The sequence below is a fragment of the Geotrypetes seraphini genome, chromosome 12 (genome assembly GCF_902459505.1).
Source record: "Geotrypetes seraphini chromosome 12, aGeoSer1.1, whole genome shotgun sequence".
NCBI classification, from domain to species: Eukaryota; Metazoa; Chordata; class Amphibia; order Gymnophiona; family Dermophiidae; genus Geotrypetes; species Geotrypetes seraphini.
The window spans coordinates 23527737-23547303 of record NC_047095.1 but is presented as its reverse complement, the minus strand read 5'-3'; the positions used below and the strand labels follow the sequence as shown (position 1 = coordinate 23547303).

The 19567-nt window shown below is 41.3% G+C and overlaps 1 protein-coding gene across 4 annotated transcripts in view; it reads left to right on the top strand.

Moving 5' to 3' along the window:
* Positions 1 to 19567, top strand: part of RPAP2 (RNA polymerase II associated protein 2) — a 109597-nt gene that overhangs the window by 6749 nt on the left and 83281 nt on the right. For 3 of the 4 annotated variants that reach the window (XR_004536556.1, XM_033915470.1, XM_033915471.1), the window contains exons 2-3: positions 9817 to 9862; positions 16942 to 17056. Coding sequence is in view for 3 of the 4 variants with exons in the window: in XM_033915470.1 (XP_033771361.1) it covers positions 9817 to 9862; positions 16942 to 17056 (161 nt within the window). In the remaining variant the exon portion in view is untranslated. The remainder of the gene's footprint in view (positions 1 to 9816; positions 9863 to 16941; positions 17057 to 19567) is intronic. The other variant, XM_033915472.1, reaches the window with a different exon arrangement.

The window sequence follows — 19567 nt, the reverse complement described above, 5'->3', positions numbered from 1 at the left end:
GACTTGGATGTCATAGCATTGCAAAATGCTCCTACCGACACACCACTGGGTACTAATTTAGGGGCCAATACCTTCAGTCACTTTAAAACAATCTCTTATGCTGACCTGAACAAAGCAGTAGACTCACTGCGCCCCTCAGGCTCAACCCTATATCTTCCCAACAAATCTGATGTTATCAGCTAAAGAAGCCTTCCTACAATCAATTCTTCCTTTAATGAATGAAACTTTAAAGTCTGGAGAGGCACCTGTGGGTTGGAAACTGGCTGTAGTCTGGCCTATCCTAAAGAAACCTAATGCAGACCCTGATCAACCAAGTAATTTTAGACCAGTCTCAAATTTTCCATTTTTTTCAAAGATCCTGGAAAAAGTCATCCTTCAACTGCAAGATTTTGTAGACAACCAAAAATCTCTTGTCAATCTACCATCGGGGTTCAGAAAATTCCACAGTACCGAAACAATCTTATTAGACATTATTGACAACTGTTGGAAATTCCTGGACAAAGGAGAAGATGTACTGCTTGTTCTCTTAGACCTAAGTGCTGCCTTCAATACCATCGACCACACTCTTTTCCTATCCAGGCTAGCTAACATTGGTATCTGTGACACTGCATTATGCTGGCTCTCCTCCTTTTTAGACAATAGATTGCAGCGTGTACTATTAGGGTCTGCCATGTCACAACCCAAATCACTCAGATTTGGCGTACCCCAAAGTGCCTTACTATAACCACTGCTCTTTAACCTGTACTAGTGCTGCCTGATTTCAGGGAAAAAATTTTTGATTCAATTTGGTCTAATGAATCGATTTTCCTTTTTCGATTTGTTTTTTCCACCCACTCAGGCTTCCCCCCCCCCCCCCAAACATCCTGGCGGGTTGTTTTGTAGCCTCTTCACCAACCCCATCTCCCTTTGCCCTCTCCGACCTCACGCCAGCACTGTTGTGTAAGCAAAAAAGACTTTTCCTCTCTGTTAAGACAGTGAGCATGAGCTAGGACCTAACACCAGCTCTGTCAGGATACACATTTCAAATCTGACATATTGTAATCATAAATTAAAAAATAAAATTATTTTTTCTACCTTTTGTCGTCTGGTCATTTTATTATTCAGATCATGTTAGTCCTAGTGAGTCAATATCCCCCTAGCCATTTTAGCGCACGCGAAATACTAACTCGTCCATAGAATATAATGGACGCGTTAGCGTTTAGCGTGCGCTAAAATGGCTAGCGTGCCTTAGTAAAAAGACCCCTATGTGTATAAGGTGAGTCGGTTGATGTAGTGTATCTAGGTTTTCAGAAAGCTTTTGACACAGTTCTTCATGAGAGACTCCTGGAAAAATTTAAAAAAGTTATGGAATAGGAGGCAATGTTCTTTTGTGGATTACGGATTGTTATTGGACAGAAAACAGAGAGTAGGATTAAATGGCCATTGTTCTCAGTGGAAGAGGGTGAATATTGGAGTGCTACAGGGATCTGAAATTATCTGAAAATCAGATGACAAGTGAGGTGATTAAATTTTCAGATGACACAAAACTATTTAAACTTGTTAAAACACGTGTGGACTGTGAAAGATTGCAGGAAGACCTTAGGAAGCTGGAAGATTGGGCATCCAAATGGCAGATGAAATTTAATGTGGACAAATGCAAAGTATCTTATTGCTATGAAGAATTTGTTACTTTGTTTTCAATTATGTACAGTATGTTTTTTTGCATAGACAGTGGAACACTTTTTTTGTTTGGGGGGTCCAAAAGCTCTGCCCTAGACCCTGCCCAAACTCCTCCCCAGACCTCACCCTCATAATAATAGTAGTAATTGTAAACACCATTTCTTCTATTCATTTTTCATATACACACAATATTATTAATAATACACAATGGTAACCACAAAATTAAACTACACAAAGTGCACTCTTTTTCCCCTCCCCACCACTGCACAGCATTTCTTCCTCTCTCCTCCACCCCTATGTGCAACGTCTTCCTCTCTTTCTTTCTCTCTCTCTCTCATTCCCTCCCATACTGCAAAGGGATTGGGGAAAGAAAGGGATCCAGGGTGCCTCTCTCCCACCCACCCTCTACTGCCACATCCAATATTTCTCCCTCTCTCATCCCCCGAACTGTGTGCAGCATCTTTCGCCCCTGCCCACCAGCCCCATGTCCAACATTTCTGCTTCTATCACCCCTCTCCAGCTCCATGCCACATCACTTCCTCCATTCCCTCCACCACCATGTCCAGCATTCCTCCCTCTTGCATCCATTTCCATCTGTCCCACTGTTTTCTCTCCACCACCACTTCCAACATTTCTCCCTCTTTTCAATCTCTACATCACGCCTCTCCCATGACCATGTCCAATAATTCTCTTTCTTCCTTTCCCCATGTACACCATCTCTTTCCCTCTTACTCACACCCATGCTTAACAATTCTCCCTTTCTTTTCTCTCCCCCACCTTAGCATCTCTTTCCCCTATCCTTCCATCCTATGTCCCAAGTTCTTGTCCCCTCCCTCCCTTCTGTGTCCCACATTCATGCCCCCTCCCAAGAGTGTGTACCTGTGTTCTGGCTGGCTCTAAAACATCCAAATAGTTCTCCTTTCCAGCTGCACTTCTTTTTTCATAAAGCCACAAGCAGCAGCAGCAGAGTATGGCCAGAGGTCCTAGTGTGATCCTAAGTATGACATATCTCGCGTCTCACAGTCCCCAGTCCATATTGCCTCTGCCTTTTTTCTAGCCATGTCTTCTATTCCTTCTTTACTTTCCACGAGTTGTCCATCTTTCCCTCCCTGAATCTCTCTCCCTCTCCCCATCTTGCCCCTCCACATCCATTTCTCCCTTCCCCCTCTTCCTTCCCTCATGTCCATCTCTCCCTCTCTTATTTCCTGTCCATATCCCTCCCTCCCCCTTCTGTCCCTCCCTGAATCTCTCTCCCTATCTTGCCCCCTCCACATCCATTTCTCCCCATCTTCACCCCCCCGCCTTCCCTCATGTCCATCTCACTCTCTCTTACTTCCTCTGTCCATATCTCTCCCTTCCCTCAGTCCCATTTGCTCCTCCCTTCTACACCTAGCTATCAGCTAGCGTGCCTGCTGGTTGGCATTCTGTAACATGCCCCTGCTGGCATCTACTTCTCTCCCCTCCCGCCTGCTGCGTTTAACTTCATAGAAAAAAACGCTGTGCCACGCTACTGCTGGCCTCGGCCTCTTCTCTCCACTGCGGCCAGCCCTAGCAGAAACAGGAAGTTGTCAGAGAGGGTGGTACTGCAATGGAGAGTAGACGCCGAGGCCAGCTGCAGCACGGCACAGCGCTTTTCTAAGAAATTAAATGCGGTGGGTGGGTGAGCAGGGAGGAGGGGGAAAGAGTAGATACCGGCAGAGGCGCATTAGAGAGCCACGCTAGCCAGTAGCAAGCTCCCAGCCTTGCAAAAAGTGGGGGTTCCCCCCCCCCCCTGGATCACCTACAGGAGGGGGCAATTTTGGGGGAGGCCATGGCCCCTGTTGCCTTCCCCGTTCCGACACCTATGTTATTTTGTGAGCCGCTTTGATATAGCGGCTTATAAATGTAAATAAATTGGGAAGAATATGGGTCATTACATGTCAAGTGGTTCAATTTTGAAACATGTCCCCAGTCGACAATCTCAGAATTCCATGAAAGTCTATGTATGAGTAGCCTAAGGTCTTAAACTAGGCTATGCAAAATATTGAACTCGGATATGCATTTATTCCTGAACTAGAGTATCCAATGTTATAATTGGTGTTATAATTGGCTACTTTCAGTATTTACAACACATAAGCCAAATTTAAGTTTTCTACCGGTTTTGGTTTTGATGCTGAATTCAGATATTATGATGGAATTATGCAAATTAGATTACTTTTTCATTATGGCCCAGCAAAATAGGCCAAAAAATTCATTGCACAAAAATGAGGCTCATACTTTGGTCATCAATAACTTTGAAAATATTTTATCCAGATGCCTCATATTTTTACAAGTATATTAATAATGCCGATTTCTGTGCATATATAAATTATGAGCTGTGTCCAGCAAGAGTTCCTGCAAAAATATGATATGGTAAAAATGCCTTTGAATTTTTGCTTTAATTTTGCCTTTTTTTCAAGGCAAAATATCTTCATGTGGGCCATCTTTAGATTTTTTTTTTCTTTTTTATATCACAAGAAAGAGCATCTTTTCTTCTACAAAGGACAGTGGTTGGCATCTTGCTCCCTGACCTTCTGTGGCCTTTAAAACTGCTTGAAACACAAGTATGTTCCATGATGCATTGCTCAGTGTGAATATATGTTGGATTACTATTACAGGTTCTCATCATCCTTGAGTTGGTCCATGGTGGCTTTGCCATTGCCAGTTTAATGAACTGGTAACCCCATCGCCTAGGAGTCACGCCTGATAGCCAGGCAAGGCCAGCCACAGGTCCTCTGTTTTCTAAGCACAGCTGTTAAGATGCTGGTGTAGGACCCTATTCCTGTGTTCATTGCTCCTAGGTCTGCTGGTCCCAATTGCTCCGACACAGAAAGTCTATTATAACCCAATAAAGTCCTTCAGTAAAGCACAGATCCACTACTACGTGTATGTGGGTAAAGGAAAAACGTCCTCTAAAATACTTGAACAACTGAATGACTAATGGTCTTTTTTGAATTCTCAATCATAGGTCAAAAACTCCTTTTATCTATTATTAAAACAGGTAGTATTCTAAATTTTACAAACACTATGTAATTAAACTAAATGTGTTGCTTAACTTATCTTGGTGAACCTGAAGATGTCATGGGTTAAATCAACAAACTGAAGAGCAGCTGAAAGAACTCACGAAATTGCAAGTCTATTATTAGTAATGTGTAACCTGTCATTAAAATTGTCTACAGTACCTGAAGATTAGAGGGTGGTCAACATAACTCCAGTTTTTTAAAAAGGGTTCCAAGGTGATCTGGGAAACTATAGATTAGTGAGCCTGCAATTGGTGCCAGGCAGAAAAGTTTAAACTATTATAAAGAACAAATTACTGAACATATAGATGGTTGTGGTTTAATGGGACAAAGTCAGCATGGATTTAGCCAAGAGAAATCGTACCTTACCAGTCTACTATAATTTTTTGAAGGCATGAATAAACGTGGAAAATGGTGAGTCAATTGCTATGATACTTTCTGAATATCCAGATAGAGGGCTTCTTTTACGAAGGTGCGCTGGGGCCTTAACACACGGAATAGCTCACACTAGCCCCTACAGCCTCCTTTTGAGCAGGCGGTCGCGTGCTAATCCGATACGTGCGCTAAAAACGCTAGTGCACCTTCGTAAAAGGAGCCCATAGTGTATTTAACAAAATACTTCATGAAAGCCTACTGAGGAAATTAGAAAGCCATGGGATTGGAGGCAGAGTTCTCTAGTGGCTCAGGAATTAGTTAAAAGACACAAAACGAAGACTAAGATTAAATGGCCAATGTTCTCGATGGATGAATTGAAATAGTGGCCTACGCCAAGGGTCCGTACTGGAACTAGATTTTTAAGAAGTGTATTTTTATACATGATCTGAAATGGAATCAAATAGATCATCACATTTTTGAATAACACCAAATTATTCAAAGTTGTTAAACTGGTAAACCCCCCCCCCAAAAAAAAAAACAACAAACAAACAAAAAAACCAAAACCCCACAAAAACACACATTGCTTGAAATGAGTCAAATTGGACTGTGGGTTCTAAAGAAATAAACACCCAAATAATGGCCCAGTCTCTTTCTATGAAAGATGTAGTTCTAGCTTCTGTGACATAAATTCAGTAGAATCTCATTTAACTGGCTCTCTCACCCAACTGGCAAACAAAATCCCTGGTGAAAAATAAAATGTCCCCCTGAAGAACCAGTGGAAGTGGTCCTGAGCTGCAACCCTCCCCCACCAAGTCCCAAAGCACTACAAGTGGTGGCAGTTCTGAGCTGTGACCTTCCAAATGACCTTGACCTGAAGTAGAGCGGCAGTGTCCTGAGCCGCAAATTCCCCCACCCTCTGTCAAGCCCTGAAGTAGCCGAGACAGAACCCCCTCCCTCCCCGAAGCACCAGAGTGGCAGCAATCCTGAGCTACATAGCCCTCCTCCCTCCCTCAAGCCCCGAAGTGGCAGAAGCAGGCAGCAGTTGTGAGCTGCGAACTCCCTCCCTCCCTTCCTTCCTTACCAGAAGCACAGCTGATTTGCAGGAGGCAGTCTCAAAACAGGCTGCTCACAGCCAGCCTCAGCAGGGCCTTTCCTCTGATACGTCAACAGAGGAAAGGCCCTGCCACAGCTGGCCGCGAGAAGCCTGTTTCAAAGCTGCCTCCTGCTGACCAGCTGCGCTTCAGAGAAGGGAATGAGGGAATTTGCAGCTCAGGTCTGCCGCCTGTTTCTGCCACTTTGGGGCTTGAGGGAGAAGGACCATGGCTGCGCTGGTGCTTTGGGGCAGGAGTGAGGGGGGAGCACTCCCAATCAACCAGGAAAACAGTTATCCAGCATCCACCAATCCCTGTAGGTGCCAGATAACTGAGATTCTACTGTATAAGTTACAAAATTGCTCCTTTCAGACTGCTCATACCCTAAAAAACTACCCTCTTGCACCTGCTTCACATCCAAAGACTATCCCCACCACAGTTGCCCTACTTAAAGTTGTCCCTCTCAAAACTACTGCAGCTCCCAAAGTGCCTCAGCCCCACTTTGTATTGGTTGCTATGTATATTTCACCACTAAATTAAATTTTGTGAATCACACTATCCACTTATATAAATGCGCTGTCACACAAATGTCTATGCACTATCATAGAATTATAAGAGACTAACAGGGGTCTCAAGTGCTCACAGCCAGAGGCCTGAGGTAATTTTCAAAGCCACTGGCTAATATGGCGAATTGTTAAATAAATTATTTTATAATTAAGTTATAAAGAAAAAAATATAAATGCACAAATCATAAGTATAGAGATTATAAACGGGACCGATGATAGCTCACGATATTAGCCAGTGGCTTTGAAAATTACCTCAGGCCTCTGGCTGTGAGCACTTGAGACCCCTGTTAGTCTCTTATAATTCTATGATAGTGCATAGACATTTGTGTGACAGCGCATTTATATAAGTGGATAGTGCTATGTATATTTGCCAACTAATATGTATTGCTGTGGGCAGGACTAGTTTAAGGTATTGGCAAACTATATAATTTGTGTTGCATATGTTTAGGGAATATGTCGAGGACTTGGGAAGTAAGATTGGCAGCTCTCTGGCGTTTTTCAGGATTTTATGCTTGTTACATTCTTCAGAAAATAGGACAGGCAGCGTGTCTGGACATTTTTCAGAATTTACAACCTTTATAAGACAAGGAAGAAAAATTAAAATGAAGTCACCTCCCAAATAAGAAAAACAGCTTCAGTAGTTTTAGCATACAAACAATGATTCACAGTAACACAGCAATTATGGAATTTCACCAATATATATAAATTGTGAGGGTCTGTGCTGGGACTGCTGCTTTTTAATATATTTATCAATGATCTAGAGATGGGAATAACTAGCAAGATCATTACATTTGCTGATGAAATAAAGTTGTTCAAAGTTTTTAAATTGCAAGAAATTTGGGAGACTGGGCATCAAAATAGCAAATGACATTTAATGTGACCAAGTGCAAAGTGATGCATGTGGGAAAGAGGAACCTGAACTATAGCTACGTGATGCAGGGTTCCACTTTAGGAGTCACTGTCCAGCAAGGATCTAGGTGTCGTAAGAACTTAAGAATTGCTGCTGCTGGGTCAGACCAGTGGTCCATCATGCCCAGCAGTCCGCTCACGTGGCGGCTCCCAGGTCAAAGACCAGTGCTCTAAATGAGTCCAGCCTCACCTGCGTACGTTCCAGTTTAGCAGGAACTTGTCCAACTTTGTCTTGAATCCCTGAAGGGTGTTTTCCCCTATAACAGACTCCGGAAGAGTGTTCCAGTTTTCTACCACTCTCTGGGTGAAGAAGAATTTCCTTAGTTTGTATGGCAGCTAAGAAAGTACTTAGAATGTTAGGAATTATCAGGAAAGGAATGGAAAACAAAGTACAGCTACACTTTGAATACTATATTCAGTTCTGGAGACCGTTTCTCAAAAACGATATAGCAGAATTAGAAAAGTTACAGAGAAGGGTGACAAAAATTATAAAAGGGATGGGACGACTTCCCTATAAGGAAAGGCTAAAGTGACTAGGGCTCTTCAGCTTGGAGGAGAGATGGCTCAGTGGTGATATGATAGAGGTTTATAAAATACTGAGTGGAGTGGAAAGGATAGATGTGAATCGCTTGTTTACTCTTTCCAAAAATACTAGTACTGGGGGCATGCAATGAAGCTACTAAGTAGCAGATTTAAAACAAACTGGATAAAATATTTATTTTTTATTTATTTAAGTATTTATATGGTTTTTACATTCAGGTACTCAAGCACTTTTCTCCATCTGTCCTAGCATGTTCACAATCTATCTAATGTACCTGGGGCAATGGGGGATTAAGCGGCTTGCCCAGGGTCACAAGGAGCAGCATGGGATTTTAACCCACAACAACGTGTAATTAAAGTCTGGAATTTGTTGCTGGAGAATGTGATGAAATCAGCTTAGCAGGGTTTAAAAAAAGGTTTGGCTAAATTCCTAAAAGGGAAGTCCATAGGCCATTATTGAGTTGTCTTGGGGAAATCCACTGCTATTCCTAGGATAAGCAACATTAAATCTGTTTTATTACTTGGGATCTAGCTAGGTACTTAGGACTTGGGTTGGCCGCTGTTACAATCTGGGCTCGATGGACCTTCAGTCTGTTCCAGTATGGCAATTCTTATGTCCTTATACATGCAAACATATGTGCACTGGCACATGAAAATGTACGATCGTGCACAGATACAGCAGCCCACAAGCAAAAACACATAAATGAAATAGAAATAACCCAAAACAGAAATATATAGACAAAACATGGACGAAGTCTCACACGCACACGCAGAAGGGTTGAAAAGAATTCCATGAGCTGTATTCTGCATGCTTTCCCCACTTGTTAATCCATCTAAAGGTGTTTGCAATATGAAAGCTCAGGTGTACTTTCGCTGCCCTAAGGACACTGATATTCTCCACTATATTCTCTTATCACTTGATTCCCTGATATGTAATTTTCATAATTGAATCCTCTACCACACCATGTAATGTACATGAATCACTGTTATGTAATTTATCTAGATAATCTTTATTACGCAATTCTTTTGGTAATGTCCAAATCTCCTATAATTTGTATTCCGCCTTGAACAATATATAATGTATTCAAAATTAATTTTCCTATGAACTGCTTTCCTACCTTCTTCTACTCTATGTTTATAACCTAACTAATTTATTTTTCTCAAGTACTTTAGCAAGAATGTGAGCCTTTGGGACAGTCAGGGAACTCTAAGTACTCTCTCTTCATCTTAATTAATCTTACTTATTGCATTTCTTCTGTTTCAACTGTAAACCGCTTAGAACTTCACGGTACAGCGGTATATAAGAAATAAAATTATTATTATTATTATTTAGCCAGAGGCATCCCTATTTTCTTGGGTATATAGCTCTGAAAATTCTCTTTCCTATGTGTTCTGTATCTTCAGTTATATGGGCTTGATAAACGAGGCTCCCAGACTTTTTTTTTTTTTTTTCATAATCTATCCTTGGAAAGTTGCACAGTTTGATAGTTTCTTCAAGTAAGGTTCATAGGTTGGTCATGTAGAGTTACAGTATTCTCATTTTGTAACTAGCTTGGGGCTCATTTATACAACCCAGTGAGACACATGTTCTGAATCTGGAAACTTATTCCGTTTAATCTTTTATTTTCCCATTGCCAGGAAATAAACACACCAACCCTTTGAAACATGAAGATGCACAAAACAGGTACAGTAACACAGATATTTTTTTCTGGAAGAAACATTGGATTGGATTTAATTTAGCCTTTGTATGACGGCATTGACTATGGTTGAAACATTGCTGCAGAGGTTCAGAGATTTAGGGCTCCTTTTACAAAGGTGCGTTAGGGCCTTAACGCGCGGAATAGCGTTCACTAAAATGCCACGCGCGCTAGCCGCTACCGCCTCCTCTTCAGCAGGCGGTAGTTTCTCGGGTAGCACGCGCTATAGCGTGCACTAATCCAGTGCGTGCACTAAAAACGCTAGCGCACCTTTGTAACCTTTGTTAAAGGAGCCCTTAAACTGAGCACAATTTGACTATTTGGAGATTTATAATTTCGTTGAAACTGAAAAATAACACATAATTGGAAGGACTGTAAAAGACTGAATTATTGTTTTTGGTGGTCTTCAGTTTGTCATGTGTATAAAATGGAAAGAGCGTTGGCTGTTCAAAAAGGTTATTATAATAAATTATAAATTATCTGGAACAACCTTTCATCCCCGCTCAGAAATTCTAGCTCCTTCCAATCCTTTCGCAAACACTTGAAAACTTGGCTCTTTTCAAAAATCTAATCACCTCCCGTGCTCTAGTATCCTGTCCCCCTCTATCTCCTCAGTCCCTCTCCTATATCCTTTCTTTGTAGTTCCTTTCCTCTCAACCTCTGTAAACCGTGCCGAGCTCTGCGCACGCGGAGATGGTGCGGTATACAAACCTAAGGTTTGGTTTAGTTTAGTTTAGTTTAGTTTAAAGGATGTGTGGAGACCTTTATTAAATTATAATAATGAATAAGTTACACTTTTCCCAATCTTAATACACATGTGGATTTGAGGGGGGGTTTCTTGTTTTTCCATTAAAAATACAGTGGTACCTCGGTTTACGAGTGCACCGGTTTGCAAGTGTTTTGCAAGACAAGCAAAACATTTGCAAAATTGGTACCTCGGAAACCGAGCATGGCTCGATTTACGAGCACCTCCCCCCGCAATCCGGCACCCCCCCTGCGATCCGGCACCCCCCCTGCCTCGAAACGGCACCCCCCCCCCCGCCACGATTGGGCACCCCCCCGCCACGATCCGACCCCCCCCTGACACAATTGAGCACCCCCCGCCGCTTCTTACCCTCATCTGGGCACTCTAGAAGATCGGACTCCTCGTCTGCTGGGCCTTGAGCATCTGAGCATGCTCAAGGCCTGCGAGTTCACGTTCTGAACGTGAACGTGAACTCGCAGGCCTTGAGCATGCTCAGATGCTCAAGGCCCAGCAGACGAGGAGTCCGATCTTCTAGAGTGCCCAGATGAGGGTAAGAAGCGACGGGGGGTGCCCAATCGTGGCGGGGGGGGGGTCGGATCGTGGGGGGGGGGGCCGGTTCGAGGCAGGGGGGGTGCCGGATCGCAGGGGGGGGCCTTAGAGGGGAGCAATGCCGGTTCTCGGGGGGGGGGGGGGGAACGCATCAAAGTGAGTTTCCATTATTTCCTATGGGGAAACTCGCTTTGATAAACGAGCATTTTGGATTACGAGCATGCTCCTGGAACGGATTATGCTCGTAATCCAAGGTACTACTGTATATAGATGATTGTCGTAAGATATTATTTTCATATGGTATATATTAGTTGTATATGAATTTGGGAGGGGGGGTGGGGGTTAAATCTTCTTGGTGTATGATATTGAAAATTTTTCAAGTGATGTATTATATTTGGTTGATATTTACTGTACACTTGATGTAAGTTTAAAAATGAATAAAGAAATTATTAAAATAAAAAAAAAAGAAACTGAAAAATATTGCTGCACAATTCAGAATAATGAGATCTCCATCCAGGTAAGTGATAACATTTGGATAATTTCTTTTAAATTGGATTAATAATTGAACTGTGCAATGATGGAATTTATCTAACTGGTCTAATGCAGGGAAGCTTTCATAATTCTGAGCATAATTTTCACGTATATTTATATGTTTTAGTATATATCTCATAAAATTAGATAATAAGCTTCTTCTGTTGTTGTTTAAAAAAATTAAGAAACTTTTTCTGTTGGATTCCCTATTAGAATTTGAAGATTTCACAGTTACCATGTTAACTGGCAGAATTATTATGCAATGATTGTAAAACAGATTAATGTCCCAGAGAAAGTATCATTTCTGTGTAATGCATTAACTACAGATAATACAATACAGTAAGCTGCATCTATTCAGGTAGCATTAACATGGCAGATAATGCAGAGCAGTTAACAGGGCTCTTTTTACAAAAGTGCGCTAGCGTTTTTTGCGCACGCACAAGATTAGCATGTGCTATAGCGCACGCTAGCCAAAAAATTACTGCCTGCTTAAAAGGAAGCGGTAGTGGCTAACATACCTTTGTAAAAGGAGCCCTTAATGTGCTCTAAAGTGCAATTTCTGCTTATAGAACATAAAAATAGCTATATCGGGTTACACCATTGGTCTGTCTAGCCCAGTATCCTGTTTCCACAGCGGTCCCAGCGTTTTTGATTGCAACACGCTTGGAAACCGCGGGATTTTTTCCACCGACAAACTAAGCAGTTTATGTCGGGCTCTTATCCACTTTATATATATATATATATATATATATATTCTTTCTAAATCAATCTCCGCTCCTGACGAAGTGGCGAAACGGAGCTCTGTCGAGTGGTGATATTCATTAGTGATTTCTTAAGTTGTGATACACTTGGACATTTGATTGGGCTCTATCTGAGCCGGTGTATGAGTGTGTGTATATGTGTGAGTGTTTAGCATTTGCTAGTTACGTATTTATTATCTATTATTTTTGCTTGGTGCGCGTGTGTGTGCGTTTGTGGTGCTTATAACTTATGGTTAGTGAGAAATTGCACTTTAAACGGAAGGATTTGCATTTGCACCTTATATTTATATTTACATTTATATTTATAAGTGTTTTTTGGTGCTATAGACTGCATTTGTACTTTATGTTTCATTCGTGCCATATATTTTCTTGCACCTTGTATTTCCTTGACATTTATTGATCAGGTATTTATTCATTCATGGTGCTATAGGTGCACTTTATGTCTTATTCCAGCCACACATTTTGTACTTTATGAAGCACCTTGCACTTTGTATGATTATTTATTAAGCATGATTATTTATTAAGTATTTATGTATTTATCTCTCTCATCTGCACTTTACACATAAACACTGTTATATTATATATTTTGTATATGCATATTTATAGTATTTATTATATTTATCATATTCATTGCTGCATGTATTAGAAAAAATTTTTTTTCACAAGGTGTGTTTTTAGGGAAAGTATGTATGTGTTGCCCTTTTAACCCCTTTTCCTTGGTGTAAAAAAGTCTATTCAGCTTTGGGAGGTTGTGGAATGCAGTTTGCATTCTCAGATACATATGGACTATATGATGTATGAGGCTATTCTCATTTAGACTGTGGTCTGGTGCTGGTCACCTCTTGAGATATTGCCTGAGCCAGAGGTTTACGTTCATTCACTTATGAAGGGCTCATACTGATGTCCATTATTTATTAATCTGTAGATTTGCCCCATCTCCTTATCCTTTTCTCCCCAAGGATCAGGTGTGTTAGCCAATTTCACATTATTCTTATTCCACAGTAACATAACATAACAAAATTTCTTATATACTTCAGCTACCTCGCAGTTCTGTGTGGTTAACAAAAATTAAAATTGAAGTGTACACGGTATAAGCACAGTTAATTAATCTCAAGATTTTCTAAATGCCCGATAAGAAGTAGAGATAGAAAGATACATACTAACTTGTTTGTCTCGTAATGCTGCCTAAAGAAACATTTATACACACATCCTTTTATAGAAGGAAAGTCAAAGATCCGAAAATCACATAGAGATTTTCTATTGGAAAATTTTAAATGATTCATGATATAACTGGGTTATAACCCACTGAGAGCCTTAAAACATATACAGCCGAACTTAAAGATCACTCTTGCCTCTATTGGCAACTAGTGCAGTTTATGGTAATACTTCGTCACGTGATAAATCTTTTCAGACCAAAAATCAAATGCACGGCAGTATTTTGGATAATCTGCAACCTTTTTAGATTTCTCTTGGATATCCAAAGATAGAGCACATTACAATAATCCAATGTACTGAGAACAAGAGATTGAACCTGCAATCTAAATGAGAAAAAGTCGAAGTACGATTTAATTGCTCTTAGTTTCCAGAGTAAAAAAATGAAGTTTTCTAACTAGAAAATTAATGTGGCAATCGAAAGAGAGTTTACGATCAAAATAGATTCCCAGGATTTTTACAATCGGCAAGATAGAATAAGTTGTGCCATTCAGTCTTATTGAGTGGTCTTTGATCAAATCGGATGGAGAAGCCAAGAAAAATTTTGTTTTATCTGTATTAAGTTTTAACCTGACATCCTTCATCCATATTTCAACAACCTCAAGGATTGATTGAATAAATGATAGGGTGTCCTATCCAGGTCACAAGTACCTGGCAGAAACCCAAATAGTAGCAATATTCTAAGCATTGGCTTCCCCCATGTCTGTCTCAATAGCAGATTATGGATGTTTCCTCCAGGAACTTGTCCAGACCTTTCTTAAACCCAGCTATGCTAACTTCTGTTACCATGTCCTCTGGCAATGAGTTCCATTCCTCATTAACTGTTAAAGCAGTTCACAGACTGCTAGGTGTCTCTCTTGGATTTTCCCTATTGCTGTTGGGAGCTTGTCTACCTTGTGTGCTCTGACTGGTCTATTTTGATCTGTGGTCTTCTCCCTCATTACAAAAGTCCATTTATTTGTGTCCCTTTGTTTCTGTTCTTGTTTATTTTATCACAGTTTTGACTGATCCTTTTAATTTCTTAGTGTATTTAGCCAGCTTATGGTCTTTATGCCATTGTATAGATCCATGGTGAGGCCCCACCTGGAATACTGTGAGCAATTCTGGAGGCCGCATTATCGCAAGGATGTGCTGAGACTGGAGTCGGTGCAAAGAATGGCCACCCGGATGGTCTCGGGACTCAAGGATCTACCATACGAAAAACGGCTTGACAAATTACAGCTATACTCGCTCGAGGAGCGCAGAGAGAGGGGGTCATGATCGAGACGTTCAAGTATCTTACGGGCCGCATCGAGGCGGAGGAAGATATCTTCTTTTTCAAGGGTCCCACGACAACAAGAGGGCATCCGTTGAAAATCAGGGGCGGGAAACTACGAGGTGACGCCAGGAAATTCTTTTTCACTGAAAGAGTGGTTGATCGCTGGAATAGTCTTCCACTACAGGTGATTGAGGCCAGCAGCGTGCCTGATTTTAAGGCCAAATGGGATCGGCACATGGGATCTATTCACAGGGCAAAGGTAGGGGAGGGACATTAAGGTGGGCAGACTAGATGGGCCGTGGGCCCTTATCTGCCGTCTATTTCTATGTTTCTATGTTTGAATTTCAGATATGTACCGAAGCAAATTTCCATAGTACAGAGCATATCTTTCACTTGGCCCAATTAGCTTTTCTCCTGCATGAGGAAAAAAATATCTATGGAAGGAATGTAGCTAGATATTTGTTCATATATGTGATGTGGGAAATTCTTTTAAATTAGAGGCTATTATACTGGTCGCCTATGGCCCAAGTAGGCCCGCTCTTAATATCGGAAGCTAAGCAGGGTGAGGCCTGGCTAGTACCTGGATGGGAGACCACTTGGGAATACCGAGTACGTTGGACAGCAGCAACACTGCGCAGGAGAAGGCAATGGCAAACCACTCCTGGTGGATTCCTCACTGTGCATGTTGTCATGAGTCGGTGGCATAATCCATCAATTATACTTGTACTTACTAATACTAAATACAAAAGTCTAGATGCGGACTTGGCTTTTCCATGTTTTGCTTTGCTTTGAAAGTGAGATGCGCAATGGAGAGGTAAACTGTGGGCTCCTTTTACTGAGCCGTGTTAGGGCTTTATCGCACGGAATAGCGCGTGCTACATTGCCCCGCTCGCTAGACCTTAACGCCAGCATTGAGCTGGCGATAGTTCTAGAAGCGTGGCAATTTCCTGAACTCTGGATGGCTGCCTTCAAACTCAAATTAAATTCAGAAAAAAAACTAATTTTTTTTTTTTTTTTTTAGCAACTCCCAATGATAAAATCAAAGAAACAATGATACATGTAAATGGGATGGATTACATTATCGAACAATCTTTAAAAATATTGGGAGTAACTTTGGATAAACACCTCACATTGGAAAAACATTCTGATTTAATATTTTAAAAAAGCATTTCAGTGCTTTGGAAGCTCCGCACCATCAAGAAGTACTTTGATGAAGCCTCTTTTCGCTTGTTAACTCGATCTTCCTTTGTAAGTATTCTGGACTACTGTAACATCATATATTTGGGTGCTTTTAAGAAAATTCTCAAAAAGTTGAGTGCAGTTCAGAATACGGCTGTTCATCTTATTTTTGGTTTTAAAAAAAATGGGAGCATATTACTCCATTTTATCAAAAACTTCATTGGCTGCCATTGGAATCCAGAGTCTTATTTAAGTTCTCATGTATTTGCTACAAAGCAGTATTTGGCATGCTACCAGGCTATCTTACCCCTCATTTTACCCTGAGTTACATTAATAAGAGCTCTCGAAGAGTACACTTGTTTGCATATCCGTCAATAAAATCCTGCCATTACAAAGGTTCCTCAACAGAACCTTTTCTTTTCAGGCGGCCACACTGAATACATGGCTTGCCAAAATTGCGTTAGAAGCTTCCTCTTATCTTGATTTTAGAAAACAGATAAAAACCCAATTATTCAATAGACTGGCAACCTAATGTATCTTATTACTTACTTATAATTTTTATCTCATTTTAAATTGTTTGTATCTTCCTACTGTAAGCTTTTAACTTTGCCGAAATTTTAGATGATTTCAATTTTAAATATCTATTTGTACTGTATGTATAATGATTGATTGATTGTGAACCGCCTAGAACTCCCGGGTATGGCGGTATATAAAAATAAACTATTATTATTATTAAAAACGCTAGCGCACCTTAGTAAAAGGAGCCCTGTGTGTAGATGTTCTTTTGCTGGCTTATGTGCACTGATGTTCTGTGTTACCCTTGTTTTGTAGGAGAGCAGCACTGGAATTGGCCGTTGGGAAAAAGATAGAACTTGAAAAAAGAGCTTTACAAATTGTTGAGCGACTCATGGAAGATGATGTCACCGAAGACTTCTTGCTGGGTTGTGTATGGATTGTATTTTTACATTTTGTGGGGCTGTTATTTTTGAACATTTATTTAAATCTCAAATGAAAAACAGAAAAGACCTGCAAGTCAGTTTGTTTCTGGGCATGTTCTGAAATGGTATTTCTTTTACTCCAAGATTACATCTTCTGCAAGGGGGGAGAGGGGGGGGGGGGGAAATTCTGTGCAAAAACTGAGTAAAGGGTCAATTTTGCCTAAAGCACCTCAAGACTTTTACCCAGTTTTTTAAAATAGGCATTTACAAGCAAAATTGTTTTGGAATATATTTTTTTTAATTTTAAAAATTCATCGCTTCCATTTTAACACTCTGCAGTCTCTGCTGCTCTCTTGTGCCTGAATGCATTGATTGGAAGGAGACGGCAACCTGAGACATGGCGCACTCTTAATCCCTACAATCCAGTGAGGGATATTATCACTGTGTCAGCAGCTCTCCTCTTTCTGACTCTCCTGCAGTCTGAGTGCCTCACACCCATGATATGTCCAAGGCCTGATTCGCCAGGATGGAGTCTTTGGGGGGGGGAGAAATGATTTTTCTAGCAAATTGTTTTCAATTTCAGAAGTGCTAAGAAACAATGTTTCAGCAGAAGATGTGCTGTTTCAAAGCCGTGTCAGCAAACTGGCTTGGTGGCTATATGCATTTATTAGAGGGTAATTTTGATAACACTTTTTCCGAGTGTAAAGCTTTTTGCACATGTAGAATTGTCACATAGAAAGAATGTACCTATTTCTCCACAGTCTGTGTTGAGACATTCCTGGGAGCCCTTGGACAGAGGCAGAATTGCAAATGTTCCCTCTAAGCCGAGCACCTGAGCAATTGATTGTATATTCTAGAAAGTGTCGCTTACAGATTTTACATGGTCGCTCGCAAAAATACTTGCAAATCTGGAAAATTGTTGGTTTTTAGAACTTGTTGCTCAAATGAAAAAAATTGTTTAGAACTTGTCATTCACATAAGAAAATATTTGCATGTACTTGCCCAATCCTTAGAGGGAGTATTGATTGCAATGCATGTGTATTATTTATGCACTAGTCTTTAAGCCCGTTACATTAACGGGTGCTAGAATAGATGTGTGTGTGTGTGTCTTTCTTTCTTTCTCTCTCTCAGCCGCTTTCAGTCTGTCTTTCTTTCTGTCTTTGTCTTTCCTCGGCTGTCCACCACCACCCCTTGCCTGCTCCCCCTGTCTAGCAGTAGCCCTTCTCCCTTCCTTTTACCTCCCCCCTGTCCAGCAACATCTCTTACCTGATCCCCCTGTCCAGCAGTAGGCCTTCTCCTTTCCCTGCTCCCCCTGTCCAGCATCTGGTAGCCCGGGCAGCCTCAGGGCTTTTGCTAGCCGGCCCACCTCGCATTATCGAAGTGGGCCAGCCTAACAAATGCTCTGCAGATTCTGCATTTGCTGGTCCGAGGGTGAGAAGAGGCGTCCGAGGGTGAGAAGAGGCAGCTTGTGGTGCATGGGCAGCTCGCAACGGCTTGCGGTGCTTGGACAGATTTGAGCGGCGGTGGCGGTTTGACTCCTGTGCTGCACAGGAGTCAAACCGCCACCGCCGCTCAAATCTGTCCAAGCACTGCAAGCCATTGCGAGCTGCCCATGCACCACAAGCTGCCCTGTGCACCGCAAATCGAATACGGCCACAGAAGCAGATACCACGGTGGCAGGGAACACGGCCTCCTAAGTGTGCATGTGCACTTAGGGTTTTATTATAGAGGATGAAAAGTACAGAATCTTTGCTATGAGCTGTCACTTGTGCTGTATGCTTTTCAGGAAGAGTAGAGCCTAGAAGTGTTCTAAGATCTACTATATTATCATTCAGTGTGTATGGAACTCAGTATATCACAGTTGAAGACTCCTGATACAATCAGAAATGCCACATCTTGAAGTGCCTGATTTCTTCATTGGTGGTTTTGGATGATTCAATGAAACTTTCAACCCTGGTTGACTCCTGAACTATTTATCATCATGCCTCCTGGTTACCATGCAGCCCAAAGGAAATTGAAAAGAATTATACAGAAAGGGTTGAGACTCTGTCTGTATAGGGGCTAAATAACTGAAAATTTAATTGAATGGGATAAAACTTAGCAGAAGTTAAAAACAGGTAAAAAGATATGATTTTGAAAATAAGCCAGATAATAATTCCCCCCCCCCCAAAAAAAAAAAAGGCCAATGCACTGTATCAAGTTTTCTCCTAAATAAAAAATCCTTTTGAGCTATGTGATCACTTTTCATTTCAAATTTGGTAGATATGATTAGTCCACTTTTTAGTATTATTTTCTGATTCTAGATCCTCCTGTGTTCATCCCATGCTTTTTTGAACTCTGGCATCGTTTTCCTCTCCACCACCTCTCTCGGGAGCGCATTCTAGGCATCCACTACCCTAGAGACAAATACTCCATGCTGCTCCAAAGGGGTTCCCAGGGGTTCCCTAGCATGCCCCTTAGGGCATGACCTGCAGCTATGCTGCAAAGCGGATTTTCTTATAGAAGAAAAGGGCCCCAAA